The sequence below is a fragment of the Volvox carteri genome (assembly GCF_000143455.1).
Source record: "Volvox carteri f. nagariensis unplaced genomic scaffold VOLCAscaffold_5, whole genome shotgun sequence".
Taxonomy (NCBI): Eukaryota; Viridiplantae; Chlorophyta; class Chlorophyceae; order Chlamydomonadales; family Volvocaceae; genus Volvox; species Volvox carteri.
The window spans coordinates 2,433,167-2,457,123 of record NW_003307548.1 but is presented as its reverse complement, the minus strand read 5'-3'; the positions used below and the strand labels follow the sequence as shown (position 1 = coordinate 2,457,123).

General features: G+C 56.4%; 4 protein-coding genes across 4 annotated transcripts; 2 read left to right on the top strand and 2 right to left on the bottom strand.

The window, feature by feature from the left end:
* Window positions 1-196: 196 nt before the first annotated feature.
* VOLCADRAFT_56822 (uncharacterized protein) lies at window positions 197-7,919 on the bottom strand (the record flags this gene model as incomplete). The annotated part of the gene is made up of 15 exons (XM_002947112.1): window positions 197-576; window positions 825-994; window positions 1,474-1,589; window positions 1,889-1,960; window positions 2,152-2,301; window positions 2,552-2,698; window positions 2,976-3,101; window positions 3,452-3,535; window positions 3,998-4,069; window positions 4,312-4,386; window positions 4,456-4,620; window positions 4,937-5,225; window positions 5,611-5,730; window positions 6,120-6,258; window positions 6,605-7,919. 15 exons carry the CDS (start codon window positions 7,917-7,919, stop codon window positions 197-199), a joined length of 3,420 nt encoding a protein of 1,139 aa, XP_002947158.1.
* Window positions 7,920-8,189: 270 nt separating this feature from the next.
* On the top strand, window positions 8,190-10,679 carry VOLCADRAFT_79586 (4-hydroxy-3-methylbut-2-enyl diphosphate reductase chloroplast precursor). The gene is made up of 3 exons (XM_002947251.1): window positions 8,190-8,379; window positions 8,531-8,865; window positions 9,165-10,679. The coding sequence occupies exons 1-3, from the start codon at window positions 8,253-8,255 to the stop codon at window positions 10,119-10,121; spliced, it is 1,419 nt and encodes a 472-aa protein (XP_002947297.1). The 5' UTR covers window positions 8,190-8,252; the 3' UTR covers window positions 10,122-10,679.
* A 121-nt stretch (window positions 10,680-10,800) lies between these two features.
* VOLCADRAFT_103388 (uncharacterized protein) lies at window positions 10,801-12,754 on the bottom strand (the record flags this gene model as incomplete). Its single annotated transcript, XM_002947111.1, has 4 exons — window positions 12,199-12,754; window positions 11,633-11,889; window positions 11,243-11,480; window positions 10,801-11,051 (listed from the first exon to the last, which is right to left on the bottom strand). Coding segments are annotated over exons 1-4 (1,275 nt in total), but the record flags the coding sequence as incomplete, so codon positions are not given.
* Window positions 12,755-12,926: 172 nt separating this feature from the next.
* Window positions 12,927-23,681, top strand: VOLCADRAFT_73165 (uncharacterized protein). Its single transcript, XM_002947250.1, has 18 exons — window positions 12,927-13,100; window positions 13,222-13,755; window positions 14,114-14,314; window positions 14,940-15,059; window positions 15,450-15,623; window positions 16,165-16,320; window positions 16,722-16,937; window positions 17,014-17,122; window positions 17,397-17,527; window positions 17,961-18,194; window positions 18,873-19,194; window positions 19,341-19,441; window positions 19,986-20,147; window positions 20,378-20,648; window positions 20,976-21,168; window positions 21,723-21,963; window positions 22,197-22,553; window positions 22,770-23,681. The coding sequence occupies exons 1-18, from the start codon at window positions 13,056-13,058 to the stop codon at window positions 22,866-22,868; spliced, it is 3,666 nt and encodes a 1,221-aa protein (XP_002947296.1). The 5' UTR covers window positions 12,927-13,055; the 3' UTR covers window positions 22,869-23,681.
* The last annotated feature ends 276 nt before the right edge of the window (window positions 23,682-23,957 follow it).

The window sequence follows — 23,957 nt, the reverse complement described above, 5'->3', positions numbered from 1 at the left end:
CTTGCTCACAAAGTATTGTGCATTGAGGCAGTGCAAGCCTCCCCATTCCGCATGCCAGCTCGGGAAAAGGGTAAAGCCGCCTGCACCTCCACATTCCGTTTCCAGCCATTAGCCCACAAATTTTTGAGGATACTGCCTTGTCCCAATTCCTAAAAGGGTAAATTTATATTGCATCCAACTATCCACTCGTCACCCTTCACAGCTCCTGAAGGAGCGAAGCTAGCTGCCGCATCTTGTGCGCGCTACTGGCCTTCTGCCGCTCCACGGCCTCCAGCAACTGCCGCATCTCACCCTCCACCTCCGCCACCCGTGCACTCAGCCGTGCCGCCTCCGCGCCACGTGCCGCCGCCGCCTCACTGGCCGCTGCAGCCGCGTGGCGTTGATCCTCCAGCTGCATGGCTGCATCCTCCAGCTGTGCACGCGCATTGTCTAGCTCCTTCATCAGGCGGTCTATGCGGCCACTTGCTTCCCCTAGCCGTGACTCTGCAGTCGCGCGGGCTGCCGCCGCTGCTGTGGCATCGGAACGGGCAGTGTCGCGTTCGTCCCGAAGCTGCTGTGCACGCTTCTCGAAGAGAACTGAAAGGGGTTTTGGGGCGGAAGTGAAGCAGGACTGTGAAGGTATGGAATGTGCAAGGCGTATATCAGTGCTACTGGTGCATCCGGCCTATGGATGCAGCGCCTTGCGCCTTGGCAAGCAACAAATGTACATTGACTGCAATCGGAATGCATGCACCGAAAACGCATGAACACTCATAGTCCAGGCTGAGCACAGGCTTCCCTCCATCCCAATCTGCTCCCACCCAGCCTGACCCAGCAGCTCGCACCTTGAACTCTGTCCACCTCTTCCTGCACGTAGGCGAGCATACGATCCTTCTCCGCCACTTGCTCTGTCTTGGTACGCAGCAGCGCCTCGAAATCTTTCAGGCGAGATTGAGCTTCTCCTAACTCTGCTCGAGCAGCTGCAGCAGCAGCCTCTGCTAGTTGGGCCTCCTGCCTACAAACGCAACAATGCAGCCCCGGCAAGGAACCGCCCGTTCCCCTCGTAGAGATTCAGTCGACAATTAGCGGGAAGGGAGCAGATTCTTGGAAGAGCTGCTCCACTGAGGTAAGGGATGGCAACAGAGGTAGCTACTGGCAAAAGAACTCGGGGGTATTGGGCCTTCAAGTTAGACCGCTCCCGTGTATGGAGCGGCCGGACGCTGATCAAGGGACAGGAGCTCGACTTCTCGGTCAGACACCGTAGCATACATACGGGCTTGTGACAGGACACCATGCTCTGCCACGTGTTCTCAAGAGGCAAGATCGCCCAGCTCAAGGAGTCTCCATAGCGTGCCATCGCCAGGCGCTCAGAGATCCCGCTACACGGCATTAGAGGCCTTGGGCCTATGCGGTTCTGGAACGTCACAGTCCAACAACGTCATTCTTATCACGAGGAAGCTCTATACACTGCCTGGTGATAAGGCTGCCTCGCACCTGAGCTGCGCCTTCTCGCCGTCGCTTTCCTCGTCGTCGTGCTCGTGCTGTTGCTGCTCCCGTGCCAATGCTGCTTCCGCTTCTTCTGCTGCCCGCCGAGCCTCATCTGCCTCTACCTGTCCGGCCAAAAAGCAGAGGGCAGCCTATAAGGTACGGTCTGGAGAATAATGAGCGGGCCCAGGGACGGTGGGCGTGAAACGAAGGGGCTGCACAAGAACCTGTTCTGGGACGGGTTTGCTGTGCTATGGTGTGCACGGGCGTGCAGGCATGGACTACAGGTATGCCCCCAGTGGAGGGCTCATGTCAACAGCGCATCTTCCAATAACGCACAACGAACTTATGCGTGCACTTCAACCGCCTTGTCCTTCGCTCTCCCGATGCCACTCTCCCCCGTCAAACCCTCGATACTGCCTACCTGCAGGTCAGCGATTTCTGCCTTCAACGACGCGATGGTGTCGTTTGCACTGTCCAGCATGGCCACCTTGATCTGGGATGCGGCAGGTGTGCAGCACAGGTGCGGAAAGAAGGCGATCGGACTAGGTATGCAGATGGAGGTGGGAATGACTACGATGTGAGGACTTCCGTGCGATATTATGGCACACAACGGCTCAAGTTTAAGCAGCTATAACCCTAGATGGCAGCTATCCATTAGATGCACAGGACTGCCCGCCACTTTACCTTGACGATGTCCTGCTGCGCCGCCACCTCCTGCCGTAACCTCTCGGCAAGGGCCTCAGCCTTTGCGATATCCTCGCGTGCTGCAGCCAGGGCAGCCTCCGCCGACCTGACCCGCGCACCCAGCTCGTCCGCCGTGCGAGAGGAGCTCACCTGCCGGACGAAGTTGCAAAATCGTGTCAAGGCTCTTAGAAATGCGAGCCTAAAGGCACTGGGTAGGTATACATACTAGACGTGCAGAGCGGAAAGGAAAACCGCGACTTGGAAGGCCCCACAGGTAAGGGATGGCCAAGCAGGGGGGTTCCGGGCGGGAACTGCATAGGGGCTTATGGCATACGTCAGGCCACACAGTCTGGTCCCTTATTCGCCATCTCCCACACCTCTGTCAGTTACCGCCATGTACCTGCAGCTCGGTGACACGGCGCTCCGCCTCCTGCCAACACCGCCGTGCGTCTTCCAACTGCTCCCGGTACATGTCCCGCTCCGCAGCGGCCCTCTTTAGATGGAGATTCTCCGCTGCCAGTGCATCGAAAGCGCCGGGGCTGCACGCCTGTAAACAGCAGGGCAACACGATGCTACAGTAGCACGGGAGCCCCTAGGGTCCCTCCTAGGGATAGGACAGGAGCTTATGCATTATTCCATGCATGGTACTCCCGGTGGCTTTACGGGATGCAAAGATATCCGTTGCATGGGTGGTGGGCGCTCCCTAGTCTTAGTGGATGGAGCCAAAATGTTCTGAGATACCAAATTTATCGTCAGCAGGGCAACACACGTGCCACCTCCTGCGCTACTTCTATACCGTCCCCTCAGCACGTTGACCGTATCACCTTCAACCTGGCCGCCAGCGCTTCCTTCTCCCGCTGCAGCGACTGGATGGCGGCCTTCTGCTGCTGCACCACGGACGTCAAGTCCGCTACCAGCGCCTCACCCTCCCGTTGCTTGGTCGCTGCAGCCTGCAAAAGCATTTGCAAGTAGGGAGGTCATTCCCTGCCCGCAGCAAACGACCACTCGTGCACATTAACACGGCAGCGTGACTTGCGTTCTGGGACTCCTAAATAGGTTTGCGACGTGAACGGCAAGACAGGGTGCTTGCAGGGTGCGAGCCTAGAGAAAAGCTGCTTCCAAAGGGGCAAGCCAGCGCCCCGCCTAGCTCAATCTAGCGCCCTTTGACCCGAGGCACAACCTTCGCTTGGCTCAAACCCATGTCAAGTTCTGGTAAACGAGATCCAAGGCTTACAAAGGGTCAAACCTCACCACCCCTAATGTCGCAAATGCGCAGACATGCCGTTGCCCCTTGGCACACCTGCAGGGCCGCACGCAGCTCAGACACCTCCGTTTGAGCCGCCCGAAGTAGCTGGTGCGCGGCCTGCTGCTCCTTGTCGCTCTCCTGTGCACCGGTGTTGGATTAACAGCTGAAGTTGGACAACTCTTATCCACAATATCTGGCTAAGGAGGGCCTCAAATAGCAGGCGCACTGTTACGGCATAGTAGTTTGGACAGTCCAGTTAATTCCGACATATTTTTCTTTTCAAGCGGTAGGATAATAGTTTTCCTCCTGCGTTTTTATGATAACTAGCGATTTCAGACAGCCTTCGGCTGGCCCTTGTGCCCCCGGCTCGTATGGGCAATTTGGGAGAGTAACGCAACCCTCGGTGCAACACACACACACACACACGACCCAAATTGTTCCACACCCCGGTTTACTGTGAAACTGGTTTTCCGCTTGTAATGCGAAAAGAGCACCACCTGCTCAATATGTTTGGTGGCGTGGCACTCTGCTCTTGGCAGGAAGTGCAGAGGATCTGCGTGTAGACAGAGCCACCCAGATCTGTGTCGCAAGTATCCGCACCTTGAGCGCAAACTGCAGCTGCACCTTGAGGAATGCGATCTGCTCTTGCAACCCCGCCCGTTCCTGCTGAGCCTGCGCATCAAGCCGCACAGCGTGGTGTAAAGTGACGCTGTTTACTACAGGCGGGAGGAGAAGAAACGCGGAGGTCTGGGGTACAAGGACACTTGCATGGCATGGGCGAGATAGACAATTAGTGTTGTTTCTCTTCAATTTGATCCCTCATCTCAGGTGATTCCCAACGTTATCGCTGGACCTCTCCCACGCCCCGTCTCTTACTCCACCACATTGCGAACACCCACTCCTAACACACGCACCTGCAGCGCAGCCGCCCCTTTACCCCGTTCCTCAGCCGCGGCTCGCTCCTTCTCAACTGCTGCTCGGAGTGCTTCCTGCGCAGAAAGACACGGCATTTGTCTGGTAAGAGCATATGGTGCGAGGTCGATAGCCTTATTGCGCACCTCATGCTGCCGCGCCGCCGCCTCGAGATCCTTTTCTTGCTGCAAGCGCGCCGCTTGCAGCGCGGCCGTGAGTGTGTTAATCTCGGCGCGTGCTTCCACGTCCTTGCGCTGGTGCTCTGCTAGCTGCTGCTCCGCAGTGGAGAGACGAGCCTTGAGCACATCAATCTGTGACGACATAAATGAATGTTAGCAATGTCTACGGAGCGATAAATCCGAGGAGACGGTTGCAATGCACAGGGATATGGAAACGGTGCTGGTAACCGGAACACGGCATAAAACCTGTGCCGACTGGGAGGTCAGGAAGTTGTCCGCAGGTGCTCATGCCAAGCGCCGAGCTTTTGGACTCTTGCTGCGCGTCCCGGCACGCAACGCCCTGCTTGAAGAGCCAGGTCCCCAGCCGCATAGAACGACGCCCTGTCAAAACGAACTACATCAGCTGTAAGTGGTGCAGACTCTATCCAGTACTACGTATGACGCGAACCTGCGCATTTGCGTCCGCCATTGTTTGCGCTATCTTGGCCGTCATGGATACCGTAACACTGCTGCTCTGCTGCAGCGCCGCTTCCAGGCCAGCCACCTTCTGCTCTGCCGCCGCCATAGCGGCCCGGAGCACGGGCAAATCAGCTGCCGCTGCCTGCGCTGTCGCCAGCTGCTCTCGCGCCGCTGCTTCGGCGGCTGCGGCTCTCCGACGCTCGTCGTCCAATGCGGCAGCGGCCGCTTGTTGCTGACCAAGCAACTGCTGGTTTAGGCGTTGAAGTTCCTCTCGGAGCCTGGGGCAACAGTTGTGCTCCAAGTCGACAAAGACCGATATTCAGTTATGCTCTTATACAACCCAACCTGGCATCCTACTCGAAAAGATACTGCTAACCATGCAATAAAGTTTAGATTTCCTTTGGCATACGCGCGATGGCGAAGGCAACGACGTTCCGCTGTCCCAGGATCCAAAAGGCGTTTAAATGCATGAAGGGCGCCTGATATGGATGGTGCATGGTGCACGATGAGCCACAATCAGAGGTTATGGAACTGCCGTTCACGACGCGACATGACTTAGCACCATGAGGGCTCCCTAATTGTCTTTTTGAATCCATGTTGCCTGGCAATGTGGGTACTGCGCTACCACGTGCTTCACCGCTCTGGTCGCACCGCCGCCCTTACCTGGCCACGTCCTTCTCCAGCCCGACACAGCGCACCCGCTGCTCCTCCTCTCCGCGCAGGTGCCCCGCAATGCGTTGCTGTGATTCGGCGGCGGCATGACGCGCCGACTCAAGCTCCTGCCTGCCGGGTGCAGTGTTCAAGGGAATGCGCGACGGTACGTTGAGGTGACTACTATGGGTTGCATTAAGGCAACATGCACGCTGCATGTATCAAGTTAGGCCCATTGATGGTGTAAGCAGTATTGTGAAGTAGAAAACTAGGTGCGCGAACGCCGTCATGACTTATCCTGAGCCTGACGAAACCTTTCACAAACGGCGATCGAGGCGGCTAATCTTCTTATTCACAGTTAAGAACGTGGGATGGGGCCTTCCTTTCCCTATAGTTGAAGCTAGTACTACAGGTTGCAACCGGTCGCATCCACGTTGTGACCCTCATAGGAACCGAAGCACAGGTCCCATCACATGACTCACTCTCCCTCGTGGCTCGAAAGGCCGCGGTCTATCACCTACAGCGCCTTTGACACCGCGAACGATGCTTCCCGGAAGCCGTCCTCCACCCTGCGATGTGCATCCTCCTGGGCCGCCGTAATAGCTTCCTGCATGGCCGCCCGCAGGGACTCCTCCGCCGCGTTTCGCCGCTCAAGCTCGTCTGGGAAGCAGGTCAGGTGCGGGATGGGGGAAAACGGTGCGCCTTACGTGAAAATTGTGTTAGTATGATCGTCACAGTTTTCCGGGGCGGAGCGCTCGCTTGCTTCCTGGATAAGGCATGGACGCATGGACTCCGTCACTCGCTCGTGCTATGAAGCACTAAGGCGGGTCGCGTCGGTAAGTTCGCCGATACCTGCCATGGTGGATTAATCCTTTCTTTCCTTCGGCAGGCATAGCTCATCCAAAGAGCAAATGCACTGTCATGACGCAAATGATGGTTGTCTGGTGTATTCAATAATCCTTTCAGCACCTGTTCGCGCTGTACTTGTCTTTACAGCCCTCCTTACCCGCCAGCTTGCTGAGCTGCTGGCGCATCTCCACAGCCTCCACCTGCAGCCGGCGCACCAGCGGTGTGTACTCCGAGGTCTGCGCGGCTGCGTCCGAATGCAAAACCTTCACCACACGCTGCTGCGGCTGCGATGACTGCTGACGAACTGAAGCAAGCGTCTGGAGCTGGTCGGGCGCAGGCAAGACATCTACTGTTGTCCTCGATCCGTCGCGATCCCCCTGCTGCAGCAGCTGTTCTTCCTCATGGACCTCCGACAGCGTGCCTGAAGTGCCTCCTCCCACGCCTCCTGGGTGCCGCAGCTGCCGATTCCCGGGAGCACGTGAATGAATCTGAAGGAGCGATGACGTAGCCGCAGGCACCACGCTGCTACGCTCCACCGACAGTGCGAATTGGAGGTTCTGTGGCGCTGTCGTTGGCCCCGGCGGATGTGTCTGAGAATATGGGCCAACCCGAGGCGGACTTGCGGGCTGTTGTTGATATTGCTGCGTCCCCGGCCGGAGTTGCTGCAAACTATTGTCGTATCTGCCTACTGTGTCAACCGGTGGCTTTGCCTGCCAGTCGGGAGACTGGGTGGGATGCGCTGTCGGCCGGGTCCGCTGTTGAACCTGCACCAGAGGGGGCGGTGCGGAAGGTGCCGGTGCTGGCTGCACCGGTGGGACAGGCTCAAAGCTCTGCAGCCGAACGGCAGCATACTGCTGGGCTGCCTGCACGTCGTATGGGGCGGCGAGCGCATCGGCACTGCTGACGGAGTCTAATTGCGTCACGTGCGCGAGCACCGTAGCCAGCGCCTGCATGTAGTTGGGCAGCTGGCATACCGGGTTTCCCACTACCTGGAGCGAGCGCAAGCTAATACATCCTACTAGAACTGAGAACGCCTGCAGGTTGTGTAGCTGGTTGTGCTTCAGGTTGAGCTGTCGCAGTTTGCACTGCGGGCCCTGCAGCGCTGTCAACCCGGCGATACTAGTGATGTAGTTGTAGGAGAGGTTCAGCTGCTCGAGATTAGCGAGCCCGTCCAAGCCCTGCACGGCCTGGAGGCGGTTGCTTGCCAGGTTGAGCAACGTCAGGCGGGTGAGGCAGCGCAGCGACCCAGGGTCTAAGCTGCTGACAGCGTTAGACGAAAGGTTCAGTTCCACCAGGTTTGTTAGACCCTGTACACCATCGATGCGCGTTATGTTATTGCCATGGAGGCACAGCCTCCGAAGGCCTGTCAAGCGGTGAAGTTCGGGCACTTGGCCAATGCTAAGGAGACCCTGGCCTATAAATGACAAGCTGTCACCCTTATCCGGGTCGAGAACGGTAGCTGAGATGTTCATGTATACAAAGATAGCTACCTGGGATGCGCACTAAGCCCAGAGGCTGATAGCAGCAGCGTCGCGGAGCCTACGTCAAAGAATGGAATCATAGTCAAAATACGATAACTGCAGTACCGCGCAAGCTAGTGTCCTGTGTGAGAGCTTCTCCTGGTATTCCCAGATGGACGGATTTCTGGACGACAGACAGAACGAAAACAAACATTATGTACGACGGCTGCGAAAAATCTTGCACCATAAGAAACAATAACAATTAACGCATATTGGATTTGTATAGCTTGCACGATAAACGAGCTTACGGTTGAAGGGCTGATCCAGCTCTTAGGCCTGCCCACAATGCAGACTACCAAGACGAGCCGGAAAGCGGCCTTCACTGGCATTAAGTCGCGCGTCCATGTTGTTGTTCTGCGGCCAGTACAGGCATCTCGCGCTCTGGTGCCTGTGGTCCAGTCCGTCGCTGCAGGTTAGCCTGCACTGTGTTAGTGGTTTGGTGATTTCCTGGTCTAGCGCCTCAACAAATCCACCTGATTGCATATATGGGTGGGGAGGATCCTGCACATCGTTTGCGTTGTGGCCTTTGGAATGTCGAATCTTATACGCAGGTATCCGCGCAGGCGCGACGGAGGCAGCAAAGGTTGATGGGCGGGCGCTGCGCCGTTCATTGAACCAGACGGGTCGTTATGTGCGTCAGCCAACCAATGATCCTGTCAGTCAGCAGCTTATGGACGAGCACGGCGTGGGTTACTCCACTAATGGCCTGGTTGCCCAGATGCGGAATGACGGCAACATCTGGAAGCAGGGGACCGTGACCGTCAAGCTTGCGAAGGCTTACGGCTACTGCTGGGGAGTGGAGCGCGCTGTGCGCATGGCATATGAGGCTCGTCAGGCCCACCCGGACAAGAAGCTCTTCGTAACGAATGAGATTATCCACAACCCAGAGGTTAACAAGGTGGGCTATGTTATGTGTTAGCGGGTCGGAGCGATGCACACAAGTAGTATTGCTTAGGTACCTGTCCGACAAGTTAAATGTACGGAATGCACGGTCGCACCATTGTTGCTAATGAAACGCGCTATGAATGGGGCGCGGGCACGTCAGCGTTTGTATTCTGCTGCCCAGGAGCAGTCAAAGTGGGAGTTTCTCTAATCGAAATGAACATTACCTAAAGGGAACAGCCACATGTAGCGGTGGTTGAGGGTGTGACTTGTCCCGATGTTATGATGCCATGACCCATTTCCCCCCCATGACAGCGGCTCAAGGAGATGAATATCGAAATTATTGAGGACGAAGGTGACGGCAAGGATTACAGCCAGATCGGCAACGGAGATGTTGTCATCTTCCCAGCGTTCGGTGCAACAGTGAAGGAGCTGAGCGACTTCCGCGACAAGGGTGTGCAGATGGTGGACACCACTTGCCCCTGGGTCGCCAAGGTGTGGAACTCCGTCGATACGCATACGCGCAAGCAGTACACCTCAGTAATTCACGGCAAGTACTCTCACGAGGAAACTATCGCCACGGCGTCTTTCGCCAGCAACTACGTGATTGTGAAGGACCTCAAGGAGGCCCAGTACGTGTGCGACTACATCCTGCACGGAGGAAATAAGGAGGAGTTTCTGGCCAAGTTCTCCAAGGCAGTGTCCAAGGGCTTCGACCCTGACACCATGCTGGACCGTGTGGGCCTTGCCAACCAGACCACCATGCTTAAGGGCGAGACAGAGCAGATCGGGAAGATGCTGGAAGCGACCATGATGCAGAAGTATGGTCCGGCGGAGCTCAACAATCATTTCCTACTTATGGAGACGATTTGCGACGCGACGCAGGAGCGCCAGGATGCTCTGTACGATATGGTGGCTGACCCAGAGGTGGATTTTTTGATTGTGGTGGGCGGTTTCAACTCATCCAACACGAGCCACCTGCAGGAGATTGCGGAGCACAAGGGTCTGCCGTCGTTTTGGGTGGACAGCGCGGCACGCATCGACGTGGAGAAGAACACGGTGCTGCACAAGCTGGCGCACGGAGAGCTGCGGGAGACGGTTGGATGGCTCACGCCTGGCAAGCCGGTGACCATTGGCATCACATCGGGTGCATCCACGCCGGATCGTGCAGTAGAGGAGGTGCTGGCCAAGGTTTTCAAGATCTACGACCCCAACTTTACTGGCATTGCACCCAAGGATTGCGGCCGGCTTGCCACGCCCGAGGAGCACTGAACGAGGATTCATCTGTTTTCAGGTTGCTAATTGTCTGTTGTAGTGTGCCGGTATCTTTGTGAGTTCCGTTGGTTGTATGCGATGCCTAATGCTAGCGTGGACAGTGGTGTGTGCTTGTTTGCGAGAGGGGTTGTGTGCACAAGAGAGCAGCCATGAGGGATTGTGTGGGTTGCAGGGTTAGTCGATAGCTGGCTGGTGGTAATTCCTCAGCGCAAATGAGCAGGTAAGAGCAGACGGTGTGGGTACATATTCACGCGAGCTGTCACGTATACGTGTAATTTTGGGTGCGCCATGCGCAGGTGCTGTGCTAAGGCATGTGCTACCGTTGCATATCGAAGGCCCTTTTGAAGGGCTTCTTTTTCTTTGTTTATTGGTCCTTTCGCAAGCTAAAAGGACAGAGTTGAAATTCAGACCTTGTGATGAGCATAATAAGCTTTTACTATGTCGGATGCTTGGAAACGCTGCGATACATGTCCCTGGATTTGCTATGGTTACAAGCGGTGTAAAGCCCTGACCAATAATGCTATCTGAAATGCACGTGTAAGCATTAAATAGGGGATATGGATGCCTACACAACGGTTACACCAGAGATGCCTATGCGCAGTTTCACGCCGCAGTAGGGCGACGTTGCTGCAAAACCTCAAGCGCGGCGTACATAGATCTTCACAGCGCGGTCCACCATGGCGCGCCATTTTGTGGCGCTGTCCTTGCCGCGCCCGTTGGGTCCGCGCAGCGATGGGAACTCGGTCGCCTTGCCCTGGGCATCCAGAAACACGATGAAAAGCGTCTCGCCGCGGCCGCAGCTTAGGATTTCGCCGGCGAAGGCATCATTAAGGGCTGTGGCCAGGTCGCTGCGGGTTTGCAGCGCCTGCCGGGACAACTTGATGCCCCACCGAACTCCCGCGTGAAAGCACTTGACAAAGCGGTTATCTGCAATCATGTCGCCGCACTATGTTCAGTTTCGAGCGATACGTGGTGAACTCGGAATGGCCATGAGAGTATCAGCTGCACGCAGACAATTGCTATGTGCAGCTTTCTTTGTCGCCAGTGTGAACGGACAGTTGCCCTACACGACCATTGCTAAGATCAAAATGCTCCCCGGCGCATGAACCCCTACCAACCTGCAACCTGCCCGAGTGCCTTGGCTTGTTCCTTCACAGCCCCGCTCGCTGCCGCAGCTGCGGCCTCCAGCGGGCTCAGCTGTTGCTCCACCATCTGTTGCTGCAACTGCTGCTGCTGCGCCGCTGCTCGGGTCAATCCCGGCTCAGCTTGTGCAGCCAGCCCGCCAGCGGTCCCCGCCACATCCCTGACTTGCATTACGACGGCTTGGCCGCGGGATCGGTCAGGATCCCTGGCGTCCTGTGAAGAAGGTCAAGTACCTTGTCAGGTTGTCGCGTTGTAAACAGCGTACCTGAAGGCACCCACGATTTACGGTCTAAGATCATGAACACTACAGCAAATCAAAACAGCATTAAATCTGCTATGATGTAACTGGCTGCCTGATGCCGCACCTGGATGCTTGGCTGCTGCGCCCCAAGCGGCTCGCCTTTGCGGCTGCTACCACCGGGGTCGGTCCGAGCAGGGATGGCGCAGCGAGAAGGGGGATTCGTGGGTGTGCCCATCGGCCCGGCAGTGCGTTGCTCCCGGTCCCTCTCCCTCTCCCTCTCCCTCCGCCGATCTAAATCCCTCTGCCGCTCGTGCTCCCTCTCCCGCTGCTTTCCGCCATCCCTATCGCCTTTGCTGCCATCCCGATCTTCCCGGTTGCTGCCTGCAGGGCCACCAGAAAATATGCTGATAGGGCTAGATGGTAACAGGATAGAACCGCGGACGAAAGCACGCTTGGATGGATGAAATCACAATCACAACGACGACCCTGCCCGCGCTCAGTCGAATTAGCCGCCCACGCGATGATGTCAGCAGTTATATCCCATCCATCACATTGGCATGGGAGCACTTTGTTTGAGCCACAGCCAAACACCGATGTTGGGCGCTGTCCTGAAGACCTCTTCGTCCACATCCGAAGTTCGAGATGGCGCAAGACCCAGAGGCACCGCTGCATGCCCCCCGAACAGCTCACCTCCTTTGTGCCGCTTGTGCACCTGCAATTCCGATTCAGACCGCGATTCCTCTGACCCGCTGGACGTCCGTGTAGACTGGTACACCTGTTCTTCATCCTCGTCATCGGAGTCGTCAGAATCCGCCTCGCCTTCCTCTTTGCGCTCCTCATCGGATGCTGCATTATCGCTATCGTCTATGCCTCGCACGCGGCGTTGCCGTTGCCGCGTAGCCGGTGGGGGCGTGCGCTTCCTGTGGCTTCCGCTGCCGCCCGCATAGGTCCCGGTGCGGCCCCGGTCCCGGTCGCGCTCACGTTCCCGGTCGCGCTCCTTTTCGGTCCTTTGCCGTTTCACCAGGGCCCCAGCAACCCCTGTGCCCTCCGAGCGAGTTTCCTTGTCGCGCTGAGGCTGCTGTTGCTTGGCCGCGCCGGTGGAGTCGAAAGAAAGCCCGTACGTTGCGTTGGCGCGACGGGAGGTGCGTGTTAGTCCGTTCAGCTCTCTGTGGAGCTGGCGCACGAGAGCTTCCGTCTTGGGGTCGATTTCTGCGGCCATGCCGCTCAACCGGCAAGGTCGCAGTTACAATTACCTTAACTTGGTTCGCATGCTGTTAATTTATTCGTCATCATACTGTAATCACGGCAAGACCTGATATCCTTGGCCAGGTGGAATGATGGAAGTTGGTGAAACCGGTTGGTACTACATTTAGCGCGGTACTTTTCTGTTGAATTACTCGCAACGTGTTTTCGGTGATCTACACGTTTTACTTGCAAACTGGGCCAGCCAGGGCCCTTAGGTCTTGGGCGGTTTGAAGGAACCGAGCTAAAGGCTAGGGGGGCCAAGTGCTTTTTGAGCCCGACAGGGCTAAGGCCCGTGGGCAGAAATGTTCCTTTACTCTCTTACTCTTAGCCGGGCCTCTGGTATTCAGGTAGGAGTTTTCCAAGCCTGGCCTGCCGCCGCTAACTTCTTCACGAAACATGTTGCTTATGAAAGACGATGTTCGACGATATTCACACTTATTGGACTGACTTTGCGACTGGGTGCTGCAGAGTGCTGTATATGGTAATTTCTCGGCGCCGAAGGCACAGGAGGTGGTGGTTTCGCGCGGGAAGATCCTGGAGCTGCTGAGGCCTAATGAGAATGGGAAAATGCAAACGGTCGTGGCGACGGAGGTGTTTGGTTGCATTCGTTCCATGGCGGCAGTCCGCCTTACTGGCTCTATCTTGGACCACCTGGTCGTGGGTTCGGACTCTGGAAGGATCATCCTGCTGAAGTTTAATAAGGACAAGAACGTGTGGGTTAAGGTCCATCAGGAGACCTTCGGTAGATCGGGCTGCCGGCGGATTGTCCCGGGCCAGTACATAGCCGTTGACCCGAAGGGCCGAGCATGCATGATTGGCGCTGTGGAAAAGCAGAAATTTGTCTATGTGCTGAATCGCGATGCGGCAGCCAACCTCACCATTTCGTCGCCACTGGAGGCACACAAGTCTCACCATATCACTTTCAGCATTTGTGGCATGGACTGCGGGTTTGATAACCCCATTTTCGCCGCCATTGAGCTGGACTACTCGGAGGCGGACCAGGTGCGGATAAGGACTTGGGTGGATTACGGGTAGTGGCAGAGGGCTTGGAGGGACCCACGGGCCATGCAGGTTGCCCCCGAGCGAACCGTATGCATTTCATGCATCCAGTACACACGGGTGATCATCCAACACGCCATCCCGGTTCTAGCCACTTGATTTTCGTGTGCGGTGTGCATGCGCAAAACCGTATGCTGCTTGTCAGAGAGCAGGCGTTCGCGGCCGGGCTCAGCTGACACAGATTAGCGGAGCTTGGTAGCACTCGGCAGATTCGCTGCATTTTCCTGCCGCTGACCGGTTTAAGTACGGCAGCCTCTCACAGCGCTACCGACCGCTTTCCTATGGGCCGCGTCCCCGCCAGGACCCTACGGGCGAGGCAGCATCGATGGCTCAGAAGCACCTGACCTTTTATGAGATGGACCTGGGCCTCAACAACGTACTGCGCAAGTGGACGGAGCCCATCGATAACGGAGCAAATCTGCTGGTTGCGGTGCCGGGCGGAGCGGACGGCCCGGGAGGCGTGCTAGTGTGCGCGGAGAACTTCATCATTTATAAAAACCAGGTGTGTCTCCAAATGCCACGGAAAGGGGGTTGGCATGAAGGGTTGGCAACTTGGAAGTATTCAGCGGTGGTTTGGGTGGCTTGGCCCTTGCTCCAAGTCCGCCTCACATAAGGACTCTTTATACGTACGAAGAAATCTGAGCACAAAACAGTGAGGATGGGTGCCAGGCTGAAGTTTGCGAACAAGTGTGGATGCGATAATATCGTCCTGGACCGCAATGACCGAAGCATGGACCTGACAGCACTCCACTGTGTACTGGGCAAGGCCGCGGCAACTGCTCTCAAATTCAGAAGTTTGAGCATCAATGAAAGCTAAGTAAGGGGGTCATGAATGTGGATGCACTGGCAAAGCTGCAAGCGTACCAACATAAGTAGCCACAGCTTCCACTCTTTGCAGCTCACGGCCATTTCCTGCTGTGCTGCATCGCCGCCATGATAGCTAATTATGCGTATACCTATATGCACCTTCCGCAGTGCGTGGGGGCGTGGTGTCAGCGGACCACACTCTCCCTGGGATTTCCAGGTCTTGCCCAGCATGTTTGGTTTGTAATGCACTTCTTCCTGTGAGGCCCTGACCTGTCCCTTCCGCGCCTTCCCTCCTGATGTTGTATCTGTGGCCACCTCAGGACCACGAGGAGGTCCGTGCCGTCATTCCCCGCCGCAGCGACCTCCCTGGTGATCGCGGCGTGCTCATTGTCAGCTACGCGACGCATAAGAAGAAAGCCTACTCGTTCTTCCTGGTGCAGGTGGGAGAGGGCGCATAGCCGTATAGCCATGAGCAGAGATAGGTGTGGACCCTGGTGTTACAGCAGGGCGCAGCCCTAAGGGTTCACCCTAGCATTGTAACTCATGGGTTGGATGTATTGGGAGTTATTTATATGTTCCTGGTCCCGTGGCATTTGGGAGGCTGCCGGAGGCCATTACTGTGTATTTTGCTTGAAACGCTGTGTGCGATGGCGCAAGTGTACTTTAAGGAGCAGCACGCGTAGCTCGCTGTTCAAGAAGTGTGTTGAAAAGCCATATATGGTGCTGTGGCGAGTTGCCGCATACTGAACGGGCAGCTACCAGACGGGACTTGACTGCGTTGCTTTCATGAGGTGCGTCCAGACCTAGTAAGGTTTTGCAGCATGGCGCAGAGCGAGTACGGCGACATCTACAAGGTGACACTGGCGTACGAGGGCGAGGCGGTGACCGAGCTAAAGATCAAGTACTTCGACACCATTCCGCCGTGTACTTCCATTGCCGTGCTGAAAACTGGCTTCCTGTTCGCGGCCAGCGAGTACGGCAACCACGCGCTCTACCAATTCGTGGTACGAATTAGGAAGGATATCATGACATGTATGTAGGGCTGTATGGTTAGCACGTGCCTATCCGCCATGGCAAGCAGTTTGGGCGGTTGTCCTGGGAGTTAGTTGGGGTTGCTCACGAGTTTGACAGGAAGTTGGGCGAACGCAGCTCAAATTATGTTTCAGTTGAGGCTCGAAGGTGGTCGCACTGCTACGGCCATTTGCTCTCTACAAGTGATCAAGAGAGCAGCCTATGCCAGTGTCTGCCGCTTGCACCGGGCTCGCGTAAACTTCTGGCCCTTTTAACAACGAAATGTCCTATCCTCGTGATAGCACCCGTGCCCCACGTGGCATGGCGCTGTCATCCATTGCATGACGGTGTTTGTGCCCTCTGTCTAGCCGTGGAGCTCCGCCGCAGACACTGTCGGATTCTTCCGCGGTCGTTTGCATTTATTCACTATTTCTCCCTATCCTTTTGGCCCTAATGCGACCTCCTCGAGCGACCGACGACTGTGTCCCGCATTCTTTTGCCATTGGCTGCTTGCGCTAACTTAACAACTTGCAGGGCACGGGTGAGGACGATGAGGATGTGGAGAGCAGCAGCGCCGCGTTGGTGCAGACGGAGGAGGGTTTCCAGCCTGTTTTCTTTGAGCCACGGCCGCTGAAGAACTTGCTGCTCATTGATGAGATGGCCTCGCTAATGCCCATCACGGATATGAAGGTAGGCACGGGCGACGGCAATTGGGGGGAGACGACTGCAGCCGCGGAGACGGGATGTGTTGCGCGCACTGGGGGATGTTGAGCAGGAACGACTGGTTGATTTCGGCCACTTGCTCGCACGGAGGGCCGAGAAGCGGTGTATGTTGTCCTGTCTTTGCCTAACTGCAGCGAACGGCGCCCATACACGAGAACTTTGTACCCCTATCGTGGTTGCCGCTTGTGTGTCCAAAACCTTACCAGCTGAGACTCCATCATAATGCCATGGTACCACGGTCCTGTCTGCCCGTCCAAGTTTCACCAGGGCCTCGGACCCCAAAGCCACGTAGGGTTTAGGGCTATCCTGTAACTTGCTTACGTCTGATTCCGTCAAGGTGTCGCGCCGCTCGCCTTACCGTTGTGCAGGTGGCCAACCTGCTGAATGAGGAAATCCCGCAGATCTATGCGCTGTGTGGCCATGGTCCGCGTGCCTCTTTGTCCGTGTTGCGCCCTGGGCTCGCGGTGACGGAACTGGCGGTCAGTCCGCTGCCGGGCGCGCCTACCGCGGTGTGGACAGTTCGCCGCAACGCAACCGACGAATTCGACGCGTTCATTGTTGTGTCGTTCGCAAATGCTACGCTGGTACGTGGTGGGGCGGGCTTGCATAAGTGAAGGAAGCCGTTGAGTTTTGACCGCGCTGCTGTTCCTGCCTCTGCAGGTGTTTAGCATTGGCGAGGAGGTTAAGGAGACCAACGAGAGCGGGTTCTTAGGCACCGTTCCGACCTTACATACGCAGCTGCTGGCGGATAACTCGATGCTGCAGGCAAGTCGCGATGAGTCTGGCGATGGCGGTGGGGCATGGATTGGCTGCAGAAAAGTAAGAATGTTGGAGGCTTCCCGCTTCGGAGTAGCCACGGGCTGAAAGGTGAAGGATGGAGTGCAGCTTAAATCTCTCGGTCGTTGATAAGGGCCCACAGGATTGTGGCAGGTGATTTTTTTGTTGCTTCCCCAGAATGGTTGTCGCGGCCATGAGCCATAATACAGCTTAGCTGGCGTGGTGTAATGTCACGTGGTTTGATGTCCCAGAGATGCCGCTTGAAGCCTTTTTTGACCTATCTGAGCCGCAGGTCTATCCGGGTGGTCTGCGTCACATCAAGCCTGACCGGCGCATTAACGAGTGGAAGGTACCCGGGCGGCGCAACATCAAGGCCGCGGCGTCAAACGAGAAGCAGGTGCGGCGTGCTTGCCCTGGTGGACTTACACAATGGAAGTTGTGTCCGCCGTGCGGTTCCAACATATTTCATATGCGGCTCCAGTGTGCAGCATTGTGAGTCACGCAAATGTGGCAGAGCTAGGAGAGAACCTCTCCGGCTGAACCTCTTGTTGATTGCTCGCACGGCAAGGCGTCGCCGACTTGGTCCGTTAGGGTTCACCACCTCGCCGTCAACGCAGTCGCTACTCTTTCACCCAAAGCGCCAACCCTTCAATAGTGGGTACCTCAGGCCTAAGTGCTCCTCGCAAGCCCGCGGCCTGGTGCGCACAGTCAACGTGGTGAGCCGCTCGCACACGTATCCTTATGCACGCGTTACTAAGAGCAGAATACGTCCTCGTCAAGGTGCTTACTCATGTCACATCGCACACATGTATCCCTTGCTCCGCTTGCAGGTGGCAATTGCGCTTCAGGGCGGTGAGGTGACCGTGTTCGAGCTGGAGGTTGGCACGGGCCTATTGGTGGAGGCGGAGAAGCGCGACCTGGGCGAGGACGTCTCCTGCTTGGAGATCCCACCGGTGCCGGAAGGCCTGGTGCGCTCCTCCTTCCTTGCCGTGGGTACCTATGACCAAACCGTTCGGGTGCTATCGCTGGACCCGGGGCAGGGCCTCAAGAACTTGTCCATGCAGGTAAGGAGGCGGGAGTTGGGGGCGGGACAGGGCGGGGTTTACCAGGGTGTCATTACCTTCAAGCGCTGGGGAGGACCGCCAGCCCGCCATTTCCGTACCACCTGGCGTCGGCTTTCCCCTGGCCGTTGGGGACGCCGTCAGGAAAACCATCTGTCCAATCCGAACAGCGTGTTGTTCCAAAACGTTTACGCTGTCTTCTAACACTATCACTGCTCTAAGCATCTGGATTTCAAGGTAAGTATTAGACACCTGTCGCTGTAGGGGCGAACGAGTTAAATTGCAGGCGGTTAGGTCTGAGGCCGTTTCCGGAACTGTATTAAAGGGTTTTGAGGAGGGCTATCGACCAGGCCTTGGCTGGGGCGCTAGGTCCGCTCTCCTGCTTTGCAGGATTGGAGGGGATTCGCTAACGTATAGGATTTATAGATCCTGCTGGTGGTGGTCTAGGTTCTGTAGCAAAATGGTATAAATCGGCAACTGTGGGCACGAATCATCAGCAATTATCCCTTAGCTACTAACCCGCCTGCATTAGGCTCGCGCTTGTCCTTTTCACTTGTTTCATGTACGCACCAGGAATGTAGGCGCCCACGGATGCAGCAGCTGCCATCGGACGCACGACCTAAATCCAGCTTCCGCGTTATGCTACAATCTTGTGAACTTTTCCCTCCCTGTTAACCCCAGGCTCTCAACTCGGTGCCTGAAAGTATTCTGATGCTGTACAACACGGGCCCCGGTACCGAGCGCGCCACCGAGGGCGGTCTGTTCCTGCACGTGGGTCTGCAGAACGGAATTCTCATCCGCTCCGAGGTCGACCGCATAAGCGGCCAGCTCACAGACAGCCGTACCCGTTTCTTGGGCACCAAGCCGCCCAAGCTGTTTGCCGCGGCGGTCCGCGGCAACCGCTGCATGCTCGCGCTTTCCAGCCGGCCCTGGCTAGGGTACAATGACCAGGGAAGGTTTAACCTGTCACCGCTATCGTACGAGGCGCTCGACTACGCATCAGGTGGGTTTGTGGACGATTGCGAAGCAGAGACGCTGGTGGGCTTTCCACAGTCAAAACGCCTGAGTTTGGGTTTGCGCTCGGAAATGCCGTGGCCACTAAACATGGTTAATGTGCGATACTGCGACCGGTGCGTTGCAATGCTGCAGGCTTCGCATCGGATCAGTGTCCGGAGGGTTTCGTGGCGGTAGTGAAGAGTACGCTGCGTATTCTGGCGGTGGAGAACGTGGGCGACGCCTTTAACACACAGGTGGGCCGGGGAGCGCGCTGGAACGGGCGTTGTGCACGCCATCGGGGGCCAGGCACAAACGGCAGCAATTCAAGGGATGCCAAGGGGCTAAAGCTGGTTTGCGGATAACGAGGGGCTCCCCACCTGTCGTTCCATACCTTCTTTTCACACGAGGTGTATGTATGTACCGAGTAGAGAAAAGAGAACTCGGGTTGGCGGCGCACCTTTTCCACAGCTGGACAAGGCCGCAGGAAAAAGCAAGGAACGCCTAAAGGAGAAGGAAACAGCATTATTTGAGGCGAAGGACATCATCCTCTTATGGCCGTATATAATCGCTATTGCTGTTAAGTTTTTTCAAGGGTAGGCTTCGTTGCAGTGCATCTGCGCATCGCTCGCCGCTGCCAACCAGTGTCACCCTCCATTCTCACCTGTGTGTGAAGCTTGGTATGTGACGCAAGTCCCCCGTCGCCCGCCGCTGCGGCTTCAGAGATTCTTCTACCTCACCCTGAGCCACCCTAATCTATTTCCGCTTTGCGACTCCGGGCGCATTGCTCTGCTCCCACAGGCTTGCCGACTGCGTTATACTCCCCGCCGGCTGCTGATCCACCCGGAGACCAAGCTGCTGATGATTGCGGAGTCGGACAACGCTGCCATCCCGCTGGCAGAGAGGGAGGACTTGCAGGCCAAGCTGGCGGCACTGGCGGAAGAGGAGGGGGCGCCCGTGCAGGTGTGATAGGCGGACGGCGGTGCAGCACGGCGCCTGCTACATGGGGACAGAGGGAGGGCACCGAAATTTTCACGCTGCCGATGGCTGTACCTTGAAATTGATGGATGTGGTCATTGCTTAAAGCTTGGAGTTCGATTGATTGCAAGTATAATGGAAGCTGATGTTATACAGTATCGCACAAGCCCACAGCCTTGTCCGTCGATCCCTTTTCCTTTTTCACCCATCCACAGGGTGTGGAGTTCAACGACGAGCTAGCCGCCCTGGAAGAGCAGTTTGGTGCCCCCAAGGGCCAGCCAGGCCAGTGGGCGGGCTGCCTGCGCCTGGTGGACCCCGCCACTCTGTCCACGGTTTTTGTGACGGAGGTTGACAACAACGAAGCGATCGTGTCCATGGCGCTGGTGGATTTGGTATTGCCCGCAGGGCCAGGTTTTGGCGGCACGGAAAAGCTGCTGGTGGTGGGGTGCGCCAAGGGCCTTAGGTACATGCCCACGGACTGCGAGGGTGAGCAGGCTGTAAAAGAGGGGAGGAGCTCAGGCAGGAGGGAAGAGCATCCGTATGTTGGCACGAGCAAATGGCGAGGAATAGAGGCATGGGGTCGTGTTTGATTTATCCTGCTGAGGACAGGGTAAGAGAGCAGTTGGAAGGAGGCGGCTAAAGGCTCTACGGTGGGACTGATTACGCGTCGTCTTAAAGCTGCCTGAAGTGTCAAAACATCCTTTTTCATCCTTTACGCTGAGACTCAAGTACCACCCATGTTAAATCCGCTGCACCACTGTATGTTGCTTTACGTCATTATTGTGCTTGTCATTCGTGTTGCTTCCTGTGCAGCTGCTTACATCCGGGTCTACCGACTGGCTGACGGCGGCAAGCGGCTGGAGCTGGTGCACAAAACTATCGTGGACGGTGGCGTGCCAGGAGCCTTGTGCGGCTTCAAAGGGAGACTCCTGGCGGGCGTGGGGCCAACGCTGCGGCTGTATGACATGGGCAAGAAGAAGTTGCTGCGAAAATGCGAGTACAACAGGTAAGCAGGACACGAAGGTAAAGGCGGGGTAGTGAGTTTTGGGGGCCCCGGGTGCACGCGAGGACGGTGCCGCCTACGCGACGAAAAACCTCGATGATGCAGCGGACCCTGTCCGTTAGAAATAACCTGTGTGGCGGGTAAGGGTTAATTGGGGCAATAAGCACTACAGTTTTACAGATGTATGATATTTAGGCATGTCAAACAATTATTGGTATACCTCTACGCGCTGTAGCGCAACAGGCTTTGGGCTCACCTCTGCGGCATGACAAAGTGATTATATGCCACGGTTCAGCAACGCTGGGTGAGCAGCACGAACTACTAGTACGGGTGCCTGCCAGTTAGTGCCCGTCGTCCGTGTTCTGGGCATTGGCCTTCCCGCTTCCACTACTACCACGCTTCCAGACCTGCCAGACCTGCTGCACAGGGGGGACACACACGGTAGGCCATGTGAGGCATGACCGGCAACGGCGTCTCCAGTCTGCGGCAAACCCCATTCCGCATCCCGACGTTTGCCTGATTTCCAACATTGCGGCCGCTACTGCTGGCCCCTGCAGGCTCCCACATCAGATAATGAACATCACGGTGCAAGGTCCGCGCATCTACGTGGGCGATGCTCAGGAGTCGGTGCACATGATGCGCTACAAGAAAGCCGATAATGCATTTTACATTTTTGCGGACGACATTGCGCCGCGATACCTGACGACCATTCTGCCATTGGATTACGACACACTTGCGGCGGGGGACAAGTTTGGGAACTTCGTGGTGCTGCGGTTGCCGAGGGAGGCATCGCAACAGGTGAGGCCGGCACTGCGAGCGGGTCGGGGATTGGACGGGTAACACGGCGTTTGCATTCGAATTGGGGTAGACGCCACTGGGAGTTGGCGTACAACGTCGCGAGTATTATGTTCCGCCCCCAGTCGCTTAGGACATTGTGGTCTGCGTTCACGCCTTTCCACGTCATCGTGACACTGCCGCACATGGGGTCAGCGGCCCAAATGAGTTATCCTCGACTACTTCACCAAATGCAGGTTGAGGACGACCCCACGGGCGGCAAGATGGCGGCCGCCAGCGGGCGGCTCAACGGCGCACCCCACAAGTTGGAGGAGGTGGTCAAGTTCCATGTGGGGGATACCATCACGTCGCTGCAGCGTGCGGAGATGCAGGCGGGTGGGCAGGAGGTGCTGCTGTATAGCACTGTGATGGGCGCCATCGGGGTTCTCTACCCCTTCACCAACCGTGAGGATGTTGACTTCTTCGGCCACCTGGAGATGCATCTGCGTCAGGAGCACCCACCATTGTGCGGAAGGGACCACCTGTCCTTCCGCTCCGCGTACTTCCCTGTGCGGAGCTGCGTGGACGGGGACCTTTGTGGCCAGTACGCATCGGTGAGGATGTTGGGCCTGCGCGGGAAGACTGATTGGGTTTCTGATAGCAGCAATTGAAAAGGCTGAGCACTACACGAAGCCGTGGATCTCGTCCGCTCGTTGTTGAAGGCTAGTCCTGCTGATTGATGTCAAATCTAAACAGCCTCTTAAATGTTTATTTGTTGGAAGCAGTAATATGCCCGCTGCACACGCTTCCGTATTCTTGTGCCCCGGCAGATTCCTGCCAAGAAACAGCAGATGATTGCGGAGGCCATGGACCGAACTCCGGGAGAGATGCTCAAGAAGCTCGAGGACATCCGCAACAAGATCTTGTAGATGAGCGATTTGTATGATAGGCTATGGGGTGTCTGTAAACGCGCTTCAGTAATTTTGCCGTTGATCCTGTAAGTTACGTGGCGATCTGCAGTCGTCTGTGGTGGGAACGGTATGTTTTTTGGGACTGGGGGTGGGCAACTCTTGTGCACAGCCTTTTCTGGGGACACTTTCCTGACGGGACTTTATCCATGCACGTGATGTAGCTGTTTGTACCTTACTGTACCGAGCGAGATAGTGTTTTCATAACAGATGTGGTACTGACCAAAGGGACCAACTGGACTGATGAATACTATGTTGCTGGTAAGAGCCTTAACCTGTTGTAGGTGGTGTCGTTCGATGCATATGGCGGGCAAATGAGGGGGACTGTGGACAGAGCACCGACGATGCGAAAACCCTAAGTGCTTGGAAAGGGCGCCTCTGGCGTGGTACAGCGGCTGAGTGACGGAAAGCAGGGTCCATGGTGCATGCCACTTGACAGGCACGTAAAGGAGAGGCATGGTACGGTAACTGCGATGTGACTGTTTGTGTCGTTGCATCTGAGCAGATGTGGCGTACCGAGGGCAGTGCCACGCAGGCGGTCAGGCTGGCAGGCCAACTTTGTGACTGAGTTTACAGGGCCGGAGGTGCAATTGCGCGTTGTGTTTTCGCTGCACAGTGGTTTCCGGCTTTGGTGTGACCCTCAGGTCTGTCGCTTGACCATTGCGGTCCGTGACAGGTATGGCGTGAGGATGGCATGTATCCATAACGCTAATTAGCTGCATCTTACTGTTACTGCTGTTATGGTTGTTATCCCTGTAATACTACTTGCCAGTACAGCGGGTTAATTTCCCAAGTCAAGGGGCGGGGGCCCCCATAACCTACAGCACCGTACACATCTTGTAGTTATTCAGATCGCTGCGGAAACGCCAATTCAACTCCTTTTCGAAGTGCGATGAAAAAAAGTAACTAATGCATTTTGCCGTCTACAAAATTTCATTAATCTTCTTTGTAGACACAACGGCCTTTCTCGCTTATTGCATGCACTTTTTTTCTTTATAACGCCTTAACGGGGTTACTTTGGAATGGGGTTACCTTTACGTCACGCCCGTC

Excerpts from the sequence above, each read along its gene's own strand:
- VOLCADRAFT_73165 (XM_002947250.1), top strand. The coding sequence starts at position 13,056 with ATGTTCCTTTACTCTCTTACTCTTAGCCGGGCCTCTGGTATTCAG. Across the intron at positions 16,321-16,721 it reads TGCCCATCACGGATATGAAG|GTGGCCAACCTGCTGAATGA; the intron begins GTAGGCACGGGC and ends ACCGTTGTGCAG. Across the intron at positions 18,195-18,872 it reads TCAAGAACTTGTCCATGCAG|GCTCTCAACTCGGTGCCTGA; the intron begins GTAAGGAGGCGG and ends TGTTAACCCCAG.
- VOLCADRAFT_79586 (XM_002947251.1), top strand. The coding sequence starts at position 8,253 with ATGCAGACTACCAAGACGAGCCGGAAAGCGGCCTTCACTGGCATTAAG. Across the intron at positions 8,380-8,530 it reads GGTCCAGTCCGTCGCTGCAG|GCGCGACGGAGGCAGCAAAG; the intron begins GTTAGCCTGCAC and ends GTATCCGCGCAG. Across the intron at positions 8,866-9,164 it reads ACAACCCAGAGGTTAACAAG|CGGCTCAAGGAGATGAATAT; the intron begins GTGGGCTATGTT and ends CCCCCATGACAG.